This window comes from Notamacropus eugenii, chromosome 6 (genome assembly GCF_028372415.1).
Source record: "Notamacropus eugenii isolate mMacEug1 chromosome 6, mMacEug1.pri_v2, whole genome shotgun sequence".
NCBI classification, from domain to species: Eukaryota; Metazoa; Chordata; class Mammalia; order Diprotodontia; family Macropodidae; genus Notamacropus; species Notamacropus eugenii.
Window position 1 is genome coordinate 24,031,291 of NC_092877.1, and position 15,246 is coordinate 24,046,536.

Here is a 15,246-nt window from a genome sequence, read left to right on the forward strand (position 1 = left end):
AGTTGTTCCTAAATGCTTGTGGATTGACTCAGTCAGTGTGTTACTGAGGAAAGAATTGGACTCAGGTGGATAGAGCGCTGGCCCCTGAGTCAGGAGCACTCGAGTTCAGATCCAGCCTTAGGTGCTTGACACTTAACTAGCTGTATGACCCTGGGTGAATCACTTAACCTCAATTACCTTGCCAAAAAAAAAAAAAATAAAAATGGATTCAGGTAACTATAGTAAAAAACATTGGTTAAGTTTAATGTTAGCTCATATCCCAAGGGTTTATTCCAGCAGTGCAGATGTCCGTTGCTTTGGTGTTACCATGATGAAAACTTTACAATAACTATTGCTATTATTTCGATTCTGAATCACTTTATTCCCTTTTCTTTTAATAACAACCCCCAAAATAATTTTATTTAATTTAGTGATGATCTGATACTGAAAAAAAAATCCCATTCTCTTATGTGAGCTTGGATAAATTTACATAACCTTAGGCTCTTCATCTTTTAAATGAGATGATTGGACTGGATGATAGATATATAAAGTCCTAAAATTTATATAAAATATGAGTTCTAAACTTTCTTCTATTACCAAAGGGCAAATTTCTGAGAGCTTAGGAAATATTCTGTTGGAGTTCTGGGGATCAGTCATTTATCTCTGGACCAAATCGGAGGTTAGGCTAAATGAACCCTGAGATCTCTACCAGCCATGACTTTCTGTGATTTCAAGATATTAGGGAAGAAAGTGACCAGAGATCATAGATAATTACTGGTATCTAGTTTCAGTCCAAGTTTTTCTTTAGCATAAGAAGTAGGCTAATTGTTCGATAGTTGTGAAAGAAAGGAGTTGGGTGTTTGAAGGGTCTGGCTTGTTAGGCTTCTGCTCATTGGGCTCAGACATATAAAAGTTCAGTAAAAATCAGTGTTTGTATTTCTGAGTGGTGAAGGTCCTCGAAGTTCATCCACACACCTAAGATGTAATCTATCTAGGTCAACTCTTTCCTGTTATAGATGGGGAAATGGGATCCCATGGAGAGGCCCAATTGGGCCACTCAGGTTCTTACCAGTATTGACCTGGCCTGGCAATGAATCTTTCCATGATAGTTACACAGGATGTTGTAGGGGAAAGAATACCGGACCTGAAGTGAAGTACTTGGATTTGAATCCTGCCGTTTACAGCTGTCCTGTTTTATATTTGTATAAATTTAAATTATAATTTCATAGTTATAGATTTAATGATATATAAAATATATGTGAATTTGATATGTACACATACATATTCATAAGCATAGCTATGAGCTATTGTTGAATTAATTATATTATCTGATTTAAAATTAGTATTATAGGATCATAGAACTGGAAGAGAACTTTGAGGCTGTCTAGTCCAATGTCCTCAGGAAACTGGGGCCCGAGAAGTCTAATGACTTAACTGAAGTGATCCAAGTGTCTGTGTAACCTTTTAATTCCAGTGTGTTTCCTAATAAGCCCTTCTTCCATATTGTCAGGTTGAAGGGGCTGGGGGTGGGGAAGAAGACAAGCATTTGCACAGCCCCATGGCACCAAGCCTGTGCCAGGCACTGTGCTTATGAGCACGTTGTGCCACTGGCTCATTAGCTCCCTCCCAGACTGTATGAGGTTTTGTTTTGTGTTTTTGCTGGCCTTTGGTTGCTGTAGGGAGTCTTGTTTTTCTGCTGATAGTGAGTGGGGAAACCCGGTTCCAAGCCCCCCCAAACCCACCCTCAGCCAGCTCGAGTCCTTATCAGGGCATATTACTTGGCCTTATTATCCCAGATGCACACCCACTCGCTCCTTCTTTTCTCTGCCACTGCATGTTTCTAGCATTTCCATGAAGATAAAATCTTGTGCTTTTTCTTTTTTCTTTTTGGTTTTATTCCCACATGTTGGCTAATTGAAGCTTGGCCATCCTGAGGGGAGGAAGGTCATTAGCCGTCTTCCTGTCCTAGGTGTAGGAATCCTGTTCTTAATCTCACTCTGTCATGATTTCCAGACACAAACAAACACACACTGTGGAGCAGATTCTACGACATGATTTACTTTTTTACGTTAGAAGAAAATGAGCAGCAACTGCAGCGTTGCTTCTGTTGCCATTGTGTATTTGCTTGGTGAAGATGAGCTGTGTAGTGCAGCCTAAGAAAATATCACCTGTCTCTTTAAATGTCCAGAATACTGATTCCTGATTTTATAGCTAACCCCCAGCCTCGGCCTCCCCTTCCTCAGTTGCCTTCACCACATTTTTGTTTATAGCTAAGAAATCGCACTTCTGGTATTTACAGCTCCTGGGAAAAACAATCCAGTAAAGCATTGGGAGGCCAGCTGAAAGCATCCTGGGAATAACTCCAGTTGCATATAGAATGATGTGGTTTTTATTTTGTCTGCTCGATCTCCATGTTTTGAGAACTTTTCATTCCAATAGTTGGGAGGTTATGAGACTCCACTGTGGCAGCATCTATTAAAAATATAGATAAATTACATTAATTAATTAATTCTTAAATGTTTATGGGCAAATGTCATGTCTGGGCCATTACAAACAGTGGTTTTATCTGTGATGATGCTCCAGATACTGTAGAGTTTATTTCTTAATTCTCAGGGATATTTTGAGATTTATATTTATGATTTGGAGATTTATCATCTCTTAGTTTGTGAAAGATAGGAAGCTTCCCATGTAAAATTTGAGTCATTTCATACAGTCATATGTTTAAAGAAAAGGGACCTTCACAGACACTGAGTCCAATGGCTCCATTTTACAGATGAGGCTCTGAGGCCAAGAGGGGTTCAGTGACTTGCCTGTGATCACCCAGAGGGCAAATGTCTAAGGCAGGATTTGATCCTAGGTGTTCCTAATTTCACATTCAACAGTCTCGCCATTTTATTGTGAGTGCCTCTACAGTCTACTGTCTTTCTAGGCTAAATAGTAGGGGCTCAATGTTTGAAAATATGCAATGAAGTTACATCACATAGTTTGTATTATTTTCTTGCAAAATCTGTGCCTCCTCCACAATTCTAGACTCATTAAAGATGTTGTTTAGTCATTTTTCCAATCATGTCTGACTCTTTGTGACCCCATTGGGGTTTTCTTGGCAAAGACACTAGAGTGGTTTGCCATTTCCTTCTCCAGCTCATTTTACAGATGAGAAAACGAGGCAAACAGGATTAAGTAACTTGCCCAGGGTCACACAGCTTGGGTCTGAGACCACATTTGAACTCAGGAAGATGAGTCTTCCTGACTCTAGGCACCCAGCACTCTATCTACTGAGCCGTATAGCTGTCTCCATTAAAGCTGACTGTTTTGCAATTTCAGTGACTGACCTGGTCTTGTATCACTCTGATAAGCCCGGTCATTCATGTAAACAAATCCCCACCACAGCCATTTGTTGCCTGTTTCTTAGTGACAAAGGTTGACATATTGTTGTTTGAGTTCACATGAAAGATGATGACGGAAATGATCAAGAAGCAACATAGTGGTTTTGGAACATGGAGGAGACCCAGTGACACATTGGCAGTGCGACCATGAGTGCCCTCGCAGAGCCATCTGAGAGTGATGGCTGCTCACCTGCAGTGATGGGAGGAGTATCCTCACCAGTAGCTCGAGACACCAAGAAAGTCTCAGATGAAACAATTGTTATTTACATCATCATACTTACTCATTTGGAGTGTCAGGAAACTGGAATGATATCCCTTCCATCTCTAATGAGTGACTTTTCAACAATTTCATGAGATTGTTGCCTAGGACAGATGCGCCCTGCTTAGGAGAGGTTCTCTTTGAGGAGGGCAATATTTTTGAAAGTAAGATAAATAATGAATTATGATTCTTAAGCTTTCGGTGAAATCTGATACTTCCTTCCAATGGGAAGAGGGTAGAAAGAATATAAATAAGCATTGCAGTAATAACGGATGACCTTACACTACACATATTGTGAAGTAACATAAACAAGATCTCGTTCAAGGGAATATTTTCAAGTTTCTGCTTCTAAAGGAGAATATGTACCTTGGCGGGGAGAGAGGTGATCTAAAGGGTCAGGCACTGAACGCACAAGGCACCATTTCCTAGTCCATGGGGCAAACCCAAAGTGACAAAAGGTCTAGTAGAACTCTTTGTCTTGTTAATAGTATTTTTTCTTTAAATATGGTTTTTAGAACATAGTAAATTATAACATACAGTAAAACAGACAATTTATTGTTACAAAACCTTGGGCTGTGGGAGTAGAGTTTTTATAAAAGAGAAAAACAGAGGGCATTTATTAAGCTATTTCTATGGTCCAGGCACCATGCTGAACACTAGGGACAAAAATAAAAGGAAGCATGGTGATTTCTGCTATCACGGAGTTTACAGTCAAATGGGAAAAAAAAAATGATATATTCATATAGTGCTTATCATATGCCAGGCACCACGGTAAGCTCTTCACAACAACCCAGAGAGGTAGGCGTGCTATTGTTATCTCCATCTTACTGATGAGGAAATGGAGGCAAGTGACTTGTCCAGGGTCACACAGCTAATAAGTGTCTGAGACTAGATCTGAACTCAAGTCTTCCTGGCTCCAGGCCTGGGCACTCTTCTATCTGCTGCACTGTCAGCTACATAAAGAAGACAGTACATAGAGGGTAATATTAGATGTAGAGCCAGGAACACCCGAGTTCAATACTTAGCAGCTGCATGACCCTGGGCTAGTCACTTAATGTTCTTCTGTGTAGGGGTGTGTGTATGTGATGATGATAATAGCACATACCTCCTAGGGTTGTTGTGAGGATCAAATGAGATAATATTGTTATTGATCTATCTGTTAGGGAATATTCCTTTTCGCATCACTATTTGGATCACTCTTTAGTAGATGATCACTTTTGGCAAATGGAGGCCTGCTTGTATTTACCAGCATGCTCCGGTGCATCATCAGCTGTCTACATGAACTGAATGAAACATGTTTATAAATGAAAAACTTGTTTTTTAAGTATTGAGATAGTTGCGAAAAATAATGTAGGGAACCAGTGATTAAAAAGATTATTCTTGAATAAGCCCTCCAGGATGTTAATTTGTGTGTGTTTTAAGAGGCCAAGCAGTGAATGAAAAGAGGGCTGGATTTGGTCTTGAGGGGCCTGGGTTTGGATCTTGATTCTAACAATTAAATATAGGAATACTTTTTGGGAAAGTCACATAGGCTCTTCCTGCCTCAGTTTTCTCATCTGTGAAATGGGGGGATGGGTGGACTAGATGACCTATGGTCCTAATAGTTGAGTTTTCCCTCAGTGCTATAAAATGATGCCTTTCTGGAGTCTCTTTGTCATAGGATCCCCTTCCAAGAGAAGTGACATGCTTCTTAAAGAATTTATGTGAACTTGAGTGTCCCAATTGCAGAAGTTATATCCAGTTCTCCCTTTTTCAGTGGCCAATGCTGCATTGGGCCTAGAGGCTGCCAGATCCTAGGCTAGAAGGCTTGATGACTTTGCCTTAACCTGATGGCTCTGACCAAGCCTGTACCCTCTTACCCTGTGGCTGCAGTTAGAAGGGAGAGAAGGTGATTGGATAGAAGTTCAAATGAAAGGGCCTGTGGAGAAGGCCCTGCTGCCTTCCTAGCTCCAGTGGTATCTTTTAAGGCCCAGACTTTGTCATCAAAGACTTTACCACCTTCCCCAGGGCTGGAGGGTGCTTCTATGGTGAGGAAAAATGATTTGTGCCTTTGAGAACAGACCTTTATGACAGGGTACTTTATCCTTGGAATTTGTCATTGTATCTGGTGGCCCAACTTCTGTAATATCCAGCAGCTTTCCTGGCCTCTCAGGCCCCTTCCAGCTCTACGTTGGTGATCCAAAGAAGTAGTCCACTTCCCTTGCAAATCCCCGTCTTCAGCCTGGGAAGCTGGGAGCAGGGAAAGGTGGAAAGCTACAAAACCAATTTTAATTCTTATTCAGGCAGTAGCATTTAATAAGCCGTATTATGTGCCTGGCACTGTGCTAAGCCTTGGCAATAACAAAGAAAGACAGAAAAACAAATCAATTCTTGCCCTCGAGGAGCTCCAAATTTAGCTGGGGAAACAACATGCAAACAAGTGTATACAGGCAGCCTTTCCACAAGAAAAATAGGAAATAATTAACAGAAGAAGGCCCTGGAAGGAAGAGGGTTTGGGAAAGACTTCCTGTAGAACTGGGACTTGAAGGAAGCCAGAGAAGCCAAGAGGGAGAGGCATGGGAGGTGGGGGCCCAGAGCTGAAAGATGAAGTGTCTTGTTGGGGGAACAGCCAGGGGACCAGTGTTACAGGATCGGACTACAGGGGTTGAAATGTAATGTGTAAGAAGCTTGGAAAGGTAGAGAAGGATAAGTTAGGAATGGTTTCAACTGTTAAACAGAGGACTTTGTAATTGATCCTGGAGGTGACAGGGAGCCCCACTGGATTTTATTTGGGGGGAGGGGTGGAGAGGGTATAACATGGTTGGACAGCTCCTTTGGTGGCTCAGTGGAGGACAGACTGGAGTGGGGGTGGGGCAGAGACCATCTAGCAGGGCCTGTACCGAAGGGGTGGCAATAGCAGAGGAGAAATTCTGGAAGCAGGTGGTTGGGAGTGAGGAAAGGCTTAATAAGGAGTTGAATGACTGTTTGAAACAGGGGCTCTTGAGTGGCATCTTCGAGTGGGTATGTCCCTTTCTGCTGTCTCTGTGCTCCGGTTATATATGTACTTGAATTCCCAGTCATGTGTGCACTTGTTACTTGCCTGCATATATTCAGAGGCTAAGATGAAGTCTACTTAAACCTTTTACCTGGTAAAAAATACAACTGTGGTAGAGCTAGTAGGGCCCGTTTCTTTTTCTTTCTTCTTTTTTTTTGTTCAGCATCTTCAGAAGTTAGTTTTACCTGTGGGCCTATGATTTTATCAAGTCCTTTTGAATTCATAGATTTTTAACAGATCTTAAAACAAGTAGATGGGTGTGTGGTGAGGCAGACTTAAGATTTAATTGTGGGTAGTCTCATCAAGATTACATAGGGCAGATTGTGGTTTGCCTCTTGGTGACCCTGTGGACCATAGCATGCCAGTGCTTTCCATGGGTTTGTTTTGTTTTTTTTGGCAAAGACAGTGAATTGGTTTGCTATTTCCTCCTCCAGTGAATTAAGGCAAACAGATGTTAAGTGACTTTCCCTGGGTCACACAGCTTGTGTCTGAGACCAGATTTAAACTAAAAATCTTTGTGACTCCAGGCCCCATGCTCTATCCACGGAGCTGTCCTTCTCGACTCTAGACTCAGTGCTCTGTTCACTGAACCATCTAGCTGCTCCATAGGGGAGATACTTCAAAAACTGTGAAACATATACAATAGTCCCCAAACTCACTAAAATCTAGTGAGAAAAACCCAGCTAGAAGTATCAGAACATGGTTTATTTATCCTTTTTTAATGTAAAAAGTTCTTCTTGATTTATATTTTCAGATAATCTGCTCCTGAATTATTTAACAGTCTCCATTCTGCTACCATTGGCATAGTAGATATAAAGTCAGGATGACTGGAGTTTGAATCCTACCTTTGACACTCAGTAGTTATGTGACCACAGACCAGTCATTGGGTGACTTTTTTCCTGGTCTTTGTTTCCCCATTTCCTGTTACAGTCCCTGGCACCTATGGGAGCTTAATAAATACTTGTTCACTTCATTTGATTGATCACACCCATTGAACAATATTGACTCACCTGGGCTAATGTATATAAAGCACACTATAATCTTTAGACCACTATGTGAATGTCAGTGGTTGTTATTGTTGTGATTGCTTGGAAAAATGCTTTCCATACCAGATTTCACTGGGAAGAATGGTGTCTTCATAGTCACCCAGAGGCCATCCCTTCCAACCCATGCATACACGGTCTTCCCACTGTCGTGTATTGCCAAGTGGTTATACAGCTAACGAAATCTAGCAAAAACTCACTGAAGGCTGGAACTGTTTTTGTCTCCTATTACCCATAGCTTCTAGCTCTAAGCCCAGTATGTTGTCGGTGCCTAATAAATGCCCGCTGAATTGAAATCAAATGACTTCTAAAACAAGATGCCAGCTCATGCCCTCTGACTCAAAATCCAGTCTCCCACTACACCAAAGCTGCCTCAGTTAATTGATGTTCTCCACATCATCTTAGCACACACACTTATGAAATCAGTATACTGCTGTAAACCTGATGTTATGTAGTTAATTGTCACCTAAATATCATTATATTTTCTCCTTCTCAGGGACATCAGTATGAATAATATTACCCAGTTACCAGAAGATGCCTTTAAGAATTTTCCTTTTCTGGAAGAATTGTAAGTATCCCTCAAAGATTACTTTTGCTTTTTGTGGGAAGCTTTTAGGACAGAGACTGACTAATACAAACAGATCAGGAGACAAGCAAATAGCTGAGTTTTGAGCCCAGTGAGAGGGGAAAATTCATGCCCTTCCAAAAGATGAAACCAGCAGACCATGGGTTTTAAGCTGTATCTCTGCTTGAGTTATTTTTGAAAGCCTGGACTTGAAAAATGCTACTTATGTGGACCATTTTTGCAGTCATTATTTTAACCACAGATATAGTGATGCCCCAAGTTAATTGCAGCGTTATCCAGAGATGTTTAGGGAGCTGGGTAATTACCATTGTTTCCAAAGGGGTTACTGTACAGCTACGTGCAGCCTCTGGAAGGGGTGCATTTCACAATCTCCCTGCCACAGATGTGATCCCTTGCTCTGGATGGCAGCCATTGGAGGCGTCATTACAGGGAAAATGGAGGGTCGTTTGCCCAGGGTGCCTTTTTGGTCACTGAAGGATATTCTGCTGGCTGGACACAGTGCTCTGAGCACCCCAGCTCTGCAGGAGCTCGTTTGAGCTTGGCCTTGGACCTGATATCGACTTCCCACACCTCTGACTGGTAAAGTTGGCTAGGGAATAGGTCTGGGGAGTGGATGGACAGGATACAGGAGCATGGAAGGAAGAGGGTGACAGAGGCTGAGGAGGGAAATGAGCCAGGGTTAGATCACGGCAAGAATGCAAGACTGGTGTTTACTCTAATTTTGGGAAAGGGATGGGTCAGGGAAAGAAGGGGGAAGCTATCAGTCATTGTTTAGCCGTGTCTGACTCTCTGTAGCCCTATTGGGGGTTTTCTTGGCAGAGATACTAGAGTGGTTTGCCCTTTCCTTCTCCAGCTCATTTTACAGACAAGAAAACTGAGGCAAACAGTGTTATAAGTGATTTGCCCAGGGTCCCACAGCTAGGTAAGTGTCTGGCGGTCTGTCAGCCCTCCCTCACAACTGCAAGTCATGTCAGCATCCCCCTCGATGTCATGGTCCTCTTGAGAATGACGGACAAACACACCAACAACAACCATCCACTCTAGCACCCAGCTGCCAGCCGACAAGTACAAAAATAAAATTTTTTCCGAAGTCCTTTCTCCCTCCTTGTTCGTTTTCGTCTTTTTTTCTTTTACCATCTCTGCTATTATCTTAAAAACAACAACAAAAAAAAAAAAAACCAGTTGGAATAAAAACAGTATTAAACCCCAGGGAAAGTTGGTGATTTGTGCTCTGCCTCCTACAAGTAACGTTAAAAAAAAAAGTCCTAATTAAACTCAATTTTAAACTTAAAAAAAGTCAAGGTTAATTTGTGTTGTGCAAGATGTGGAGGAGGTAGGAAAGTGACATTTTGCTGTTGAGAAACCTCTGTGTCAGAGCCCTTTAGGGGCCTACCTTCATGCGCCAAAGTATGTCCCTGTGAACCCTCACTCTGGGTGGGGGTCCCTTTCATTCCAACTGAATCCAGGGCTTTCTGACTCAGCCCCTCTTCTAGAACAGGGTCTTGACTGGCGTGCTCACGGGCACCCTGTTCTGAGACCCTATTCCCTAATCCTGAAATCCAAGCCGAAACTTAATGGAATCAAAAACTGTATTAATGCTACTGAGGATTCTCTCTCTCTTTCTCTCTCTCCCCTCTATCCCTTTTTCTTTGTCACCAGTAAACTTCGTTCTCTCACAGTTAAAAATAGAATAGTTTAAAAGAAAAAAATCCTCCCCCCTTAAAAAAGACTTAACCTGTTTCTCACGTTTCACATACAGGTTTTAGACCCTAAACCACCCACTCTTTGTGGACAGTTGGATTATCCTCTTTTTAGAGAGGCAATTAAGTGATAAAAACATAACTGAGGACGTGATCGAACACTGTGTAACTAGGCTAAAGTGTGGGGTGTGTTACAGCACCAGGGTTTGAGGTGGAGAAACTCTCATGGCCTTGGATGGGGCTACTGTGTAAGAACTGCCTCCATGATGTATTTTATTGCACACTATACTCTGGGGGCAGGGCATTAGAGAGCGAGGCAGTAGTTGGGGAGTCAGGTCTTGGCTTTATAAAACTGTACATCTTGGATTTCTTCAAAATCTCAAATTACCTTGGTCTAATTAGTTTTGCCAAGTGGACCTTTTTTAATTGGAACCAAATTGAATTTGCCTGGTAATACAATGCAGGCGGTTTATGTTCTCCCTTTATTTTGTCCTCCTTCACAGTTAGGGGACCATCAACTCACCTTTTTCCAAATACTGATTTTAAAAGGAAGAAGGAGTTAATATTTACTTAAAAAATACTTGGAAGTATTCTTTTTAAGATTCTCAGCTTATATTACCTTGTTAAGACATTTTTCTGACTTGGTTTTGCTGGTATAAATGATTGTTGGCAAAGAAAACTAGATGGCACAGTAGATAAGAGTGCTGGGCATGGAGTCAGGAAAAATTGAATTCAAATCCAGCCTCAGATACTTACTAGCTGTATGACCCTGGACAAGTCACTTAACTCTGTTTGCATCAGTTTCCTCATCTGTAAATTGAGCTACAGAAGAAAGTGGGAAATCATTCCAATATCTTTGCCAAGAAAACCTCAAAAGGGGTCATAAAGAGTGTGAGCTATTATTGTTATCATCATAAGACTGTAGGTTTTCAGCTGGAATGGAGCTTGGGGGTCCAACTCCTTCCCTTATTTTCTGAAAGAGAAATGTGAGCTACAGAGTGCTTACTAGGTTCTCCCAAGGTCACCTAGGTGTGTTACATGTTGAAAAATTCAGGTCCTGTGACTGCAACCCAGACAGTGGAGAAAATCTTTTTTTTATGTTGAGGTAAATATTTAAAAAAAAAAAAACAAACTCAACACTTTCTATGTATATTTGCTGAGATTACCAAAAAAAAAGTTCTTTTTTTCCTCCCTTGGAAATTTATACTTTATTTGACTTCCCCCATGATGTCTCTGTGACTGTTGCACTATTTATAAATGGCATGAATGTTCCCTGTCCCTTAACCAGAAATCATCTGGAAGTTATTTGCAAGTGACTATGAAACTGAAATGGGTAGAGTGGGAATGGGGAAAGAACCCGTTGAGGGTTTGGCTGCCACAGCTGAATAGGTGCCCTCCCTCACTCCAAAATGAGAACAGGGCTGAACTAGGGCCCTGAGTTTGCTCTGCCAGCTAAGTACGCTTGGAACGTGTGGTTAAGGTAATTTCCCAACCACACCTATGAAGTATTTATAGAGGATTTCCAAAGAACCCTAAAGCCAGGGTGCTGTGTAATGGGGCCTGCCAGAGGAGAAACCCTGCTTCTGGAGCTTTCCAGTGACCCTAACCTGGAACATTGATGTTGCCAATTGATTCTGCCTTTGTGGATATTCCTGGAGATATCAGCCACTGATTGGGCTGATCTTGTGGGTCACGATATTTAGTGAATGCTAGAGCTTTCATGTTCTCCTCCCTAAAAAAAAAAAAGCTATGTTCTTTTCCTTAACATCACTGTCATTTCCCAATAATTACAGGAAACATTGGTGTATCTTGAGATTTGCAAAATGCTTTATATGTGCAAGTTAATTCAGTTGAGCTTCCCAATTTCTCAGAGACACCTTCCCCCTCCCCGCCTTCCTTCCCCCTCCCCACCTCCCCATCCTGCCTCAGTCCAAAAATGGAACCTTGCCTAGTAAACAGAGGTGGTCAGGGAAGACAAGTGGCCACATGGCCTGTGTTTCAGGTCTGCCTCACTCAGCACCTGCAGTCTACCCCCCGAAAAGAGGGAGGCGTGCTTCACTGTCAGCCTTTGGGAGGCATGGGTTTAGACTTGGTTTTTTGCCTCACATTCAGTTCCTTTGGTGAACTTGAGTAAAATGAACACTTCCATCGCCGTAGTAGAACAGAGGGAATTGTACCTGAAACTGTTCGTCTCTAGCTCGGTTCTTACGTACATCATGAGTTTGGTATATAATGCTCAACACCTGCGCTGCTTTCTGTCCTTGTGCGTGTCTCTTATGTATCTATCAAAAACAGGTTTCATTGACCCTCTTTTATTTTTCTAGCATATTCGCTTCTGGCTCTACCTTTCTGTCCTCTCCTGCTTAACAAGGCTTCCTTGTGATAAAGTTGGAAAAAAACCCCAAAAAACCAAAGACACAGTTCAGCACAGTTTAGCAACATATGGAATATTCCACATCCATCTACCCCTACCTCTCTAATGAAGGGAGTGAGGTTTAGCCTTTGTTTTTTCATAAAGTTGTTTAAAATTAATTTTATTCTTAAGATGTTTTATGGATTTCAGTTATCTGTTTGGAAATGTATCAGTAAGAGCAAATTTTTGAAATTTGAAAAATTTTAAATACGTAAAAGCAGAGACAAAAACGTAGCCCAGTCTATACTGGCAGTATTTCTCAGCTGTACCTACATCAGTGTTTCAAAACATCTGTGACTTTCATGGTTGTGGGTACTCCTAAAAAGCCTTTGACACCCCTGTGCTTTAATGTAGACAGTTTGCGTATTGTTGTGACCAAAAAGAATACTTTCTTTGATGGTCAAGCTCTCCAAACCTCTCAGGGTGGTATTTAAAAGACAGATGTCTAATTCATCAGCAGACCCATAGAGGGTCCTGTGCTACACTGGTGTGGAGGTGTTCAGGAACCCAGGGTTATTGTCATACTGTGATGAGACAAGAATAGACCATCAGTGGAGGCTGCTGGGTGTGTCACCATGGAGTGGGTTTTCCACAATCTGCTCATGCAGCCAAGCAGTATAGGTGGTGTAGCCAGTGGATAGCGCACCAGGACTGGGATCAGGAAGACCTGAGTTCAAATTCAGCCTTAAGAGACTTAGTAGCTGTGTGACCCTGAGTAAGTCACTTAACCTTGTTTACCTCAGTTTCCTTATCTGTAAAATGAGCTGGAGAAGGAAATGGTAAACCACTTCTGTATCTTTGGGGTCATGATTGAAGTGACTGAACAACAGCAGCAGCCTAGTGGTTGCCCTGAGAAATATGTGAAAATAATAACAATCGCTAAAATTCATGTAGCTGTTTAAGGTTGACTACAAAGCATGTCTTGTCTTTGTCCCCAGAGCCGCTCTGTGAGGTGGGTGTTATTGTTAGCCCCATTTTACAGATGAGGAAACTGAGACTAAGTGACTTGCTTAGGGCCACACAGCTCGTAAATGTCCAGTGGCAGGATTTGAACTTGGATCTTCCTGAGCACAAGTCCAATGTTCTTGCCCCCCACGCTGCCTGCCTCTTCTAGTTATTAGGCAGCTGCAAGCAGCTGTCTGGCTCTCCTATCAGGTTTCTATGGTATCCTGATAGAAAGATGATGAAGGGTAAATATGTACACATTAAAATGTAGGGCTTAGCTTTGGTAGAAAATACCAAAATCTTGGAATTGGAGTGTGCTCCAGAGGGCATCAAGTCTAGCCTGTATCTGAACAAGGAACTCTTCTGTGTCTCTCACAACTAGGCATCTCTCTATTTTGAATAACTTCATGAATACTTGCTGCCTTCTAAGACAGCCCATTTCACTTTTGAATAGCTTTAGTTTTTTGAAAGTTTTCTCAGTTTCAGACCTAAATTTGGCTCTTTGTAATATTTACCAGTTGCTAGTTCCATCCACTGGGATCAGGTATTAAAGATACTAGACCATCCCTTAAATTTGTTGTAGACCAGTGTTTTAGGCATCTTTTCAACAATGGACAAGCATTGTTTATCGAACTCCTTTGAATAACATAGGAGAGGGATATTTAATGCTTGTTCAGCACATAATTGAAAGAAACATATAAAACCATTGAAAGGATTTCTATAAGTTGGTGACGTAAACCATAACAACAATTCTAAAGATAAGAGATAAACATTCATGGAAGAAAGATGACCAAGTTGATCTCTTCTGGGCTGAGCTGTCCACTTCTAAACGAGGCTATGTAGACATCCCACCTCCTAGCAGAGACAGACAGCTGCCAGAGAGGAGGGCCTTCGTGCTTCCCACTGCTCCATCTTTTGGCCCAGGAGGTGTCCTGCCTTCCATTCCTTTGTCCATCAGAGAAAAGAGGGAAAAGAGCCAAGATAAAATGAAGATCACTGCGTCTTTGCCAAACGAGAGAAACAGACAGAATGACAAGACAGAATACAAAACCTCTCAACTTTCTGCTCCTGTGTCTACCAGGAAAAGAGCAAGTTTCCTTTGAAGACCTACTTCCATCTGATCCCTCATGTCCTCTGTAGTCATGCTCCTTCTTTCCATGAGCTCTATTTAGAATGTGCAGCTTTTCCTTCTTGAGGATTGGAGACAATCTTATACCATCTTCATAATGTACTGCTAGATCTGAAGGTCATCTAAGACTTCCCTTTTCTGGAAGGAAAACTGGTCAAACATCAGGGGGGTCCTACCCTCTTGAGAATAGAAAGTGTCCTCAGTGCAGTTAACAGGGCTTGTTGGGACACACTGTTCTGGTTGAAGCAGAGTTGGGGAGGGGCTGGCTATTATGTTGCACCATCCCTCCTCTCTGCCCCCATTCCAAATAGCTAGAAGCCAATTTGGTGTCTCTTGTAATTATTTTACCACTTAGCAGACAAGTTCCTAATACAAGCAGAACAAGGCTAGCCCTCTTCCACATGACACACCTTTGCATGCCCTAAGACGGCTATTATTATCCCCTACTCCCCAAGTCTTTATGTGTCAAGGTTTTAAATACCCTAAAAATCATAGTATTGGGACATGTGTCAGCTTATTGGTATTTTTGTTAAAATGTGATACTCCAAAGTCAGACTGTTTGACCATTTGTGGTCTGATTAGGGTAGAATACAGTGAAAACGAATCACTTTCCTTGATCTGGACCCTGTGTCTCTTTTCTGCCCTAACACTAAATTAGCATTTGTGGCTGCCACATCACACTGCTGACTCATTGACCTTGAAGTTCAGTTCAGTTTAGCTGATTTTTATTGACTACCTACTGTCCATCAGGGTCCTTGAGCTAGGTTCAGAG

The 15,246-nt window shown here is 41.8% G+C and overlaps 1 protein-coding gene across 1 annotated transcript in view; it reads left to right on the plus strand.

Moving 5' to 3' along the window:
• LGR4 (leucine rich repeat containing G protein-coupled receptor 4) overlaps positions 1-15,246 on the plus strand; it is a 125,973-nt gene that overhangs the window by 51,416 nt on the left and 59,311 nt on the right. The window contains exon 2 of the mRNA XM_072619292.1: positions 8,198-8,269. Coding sequence (XP_072475393.1) covers positions 8,198-8,269 — 72 coding nt within the window. The remainder of the gene's footprint in view (positions 1-8,197; positions 8,270-15,246) is intronic.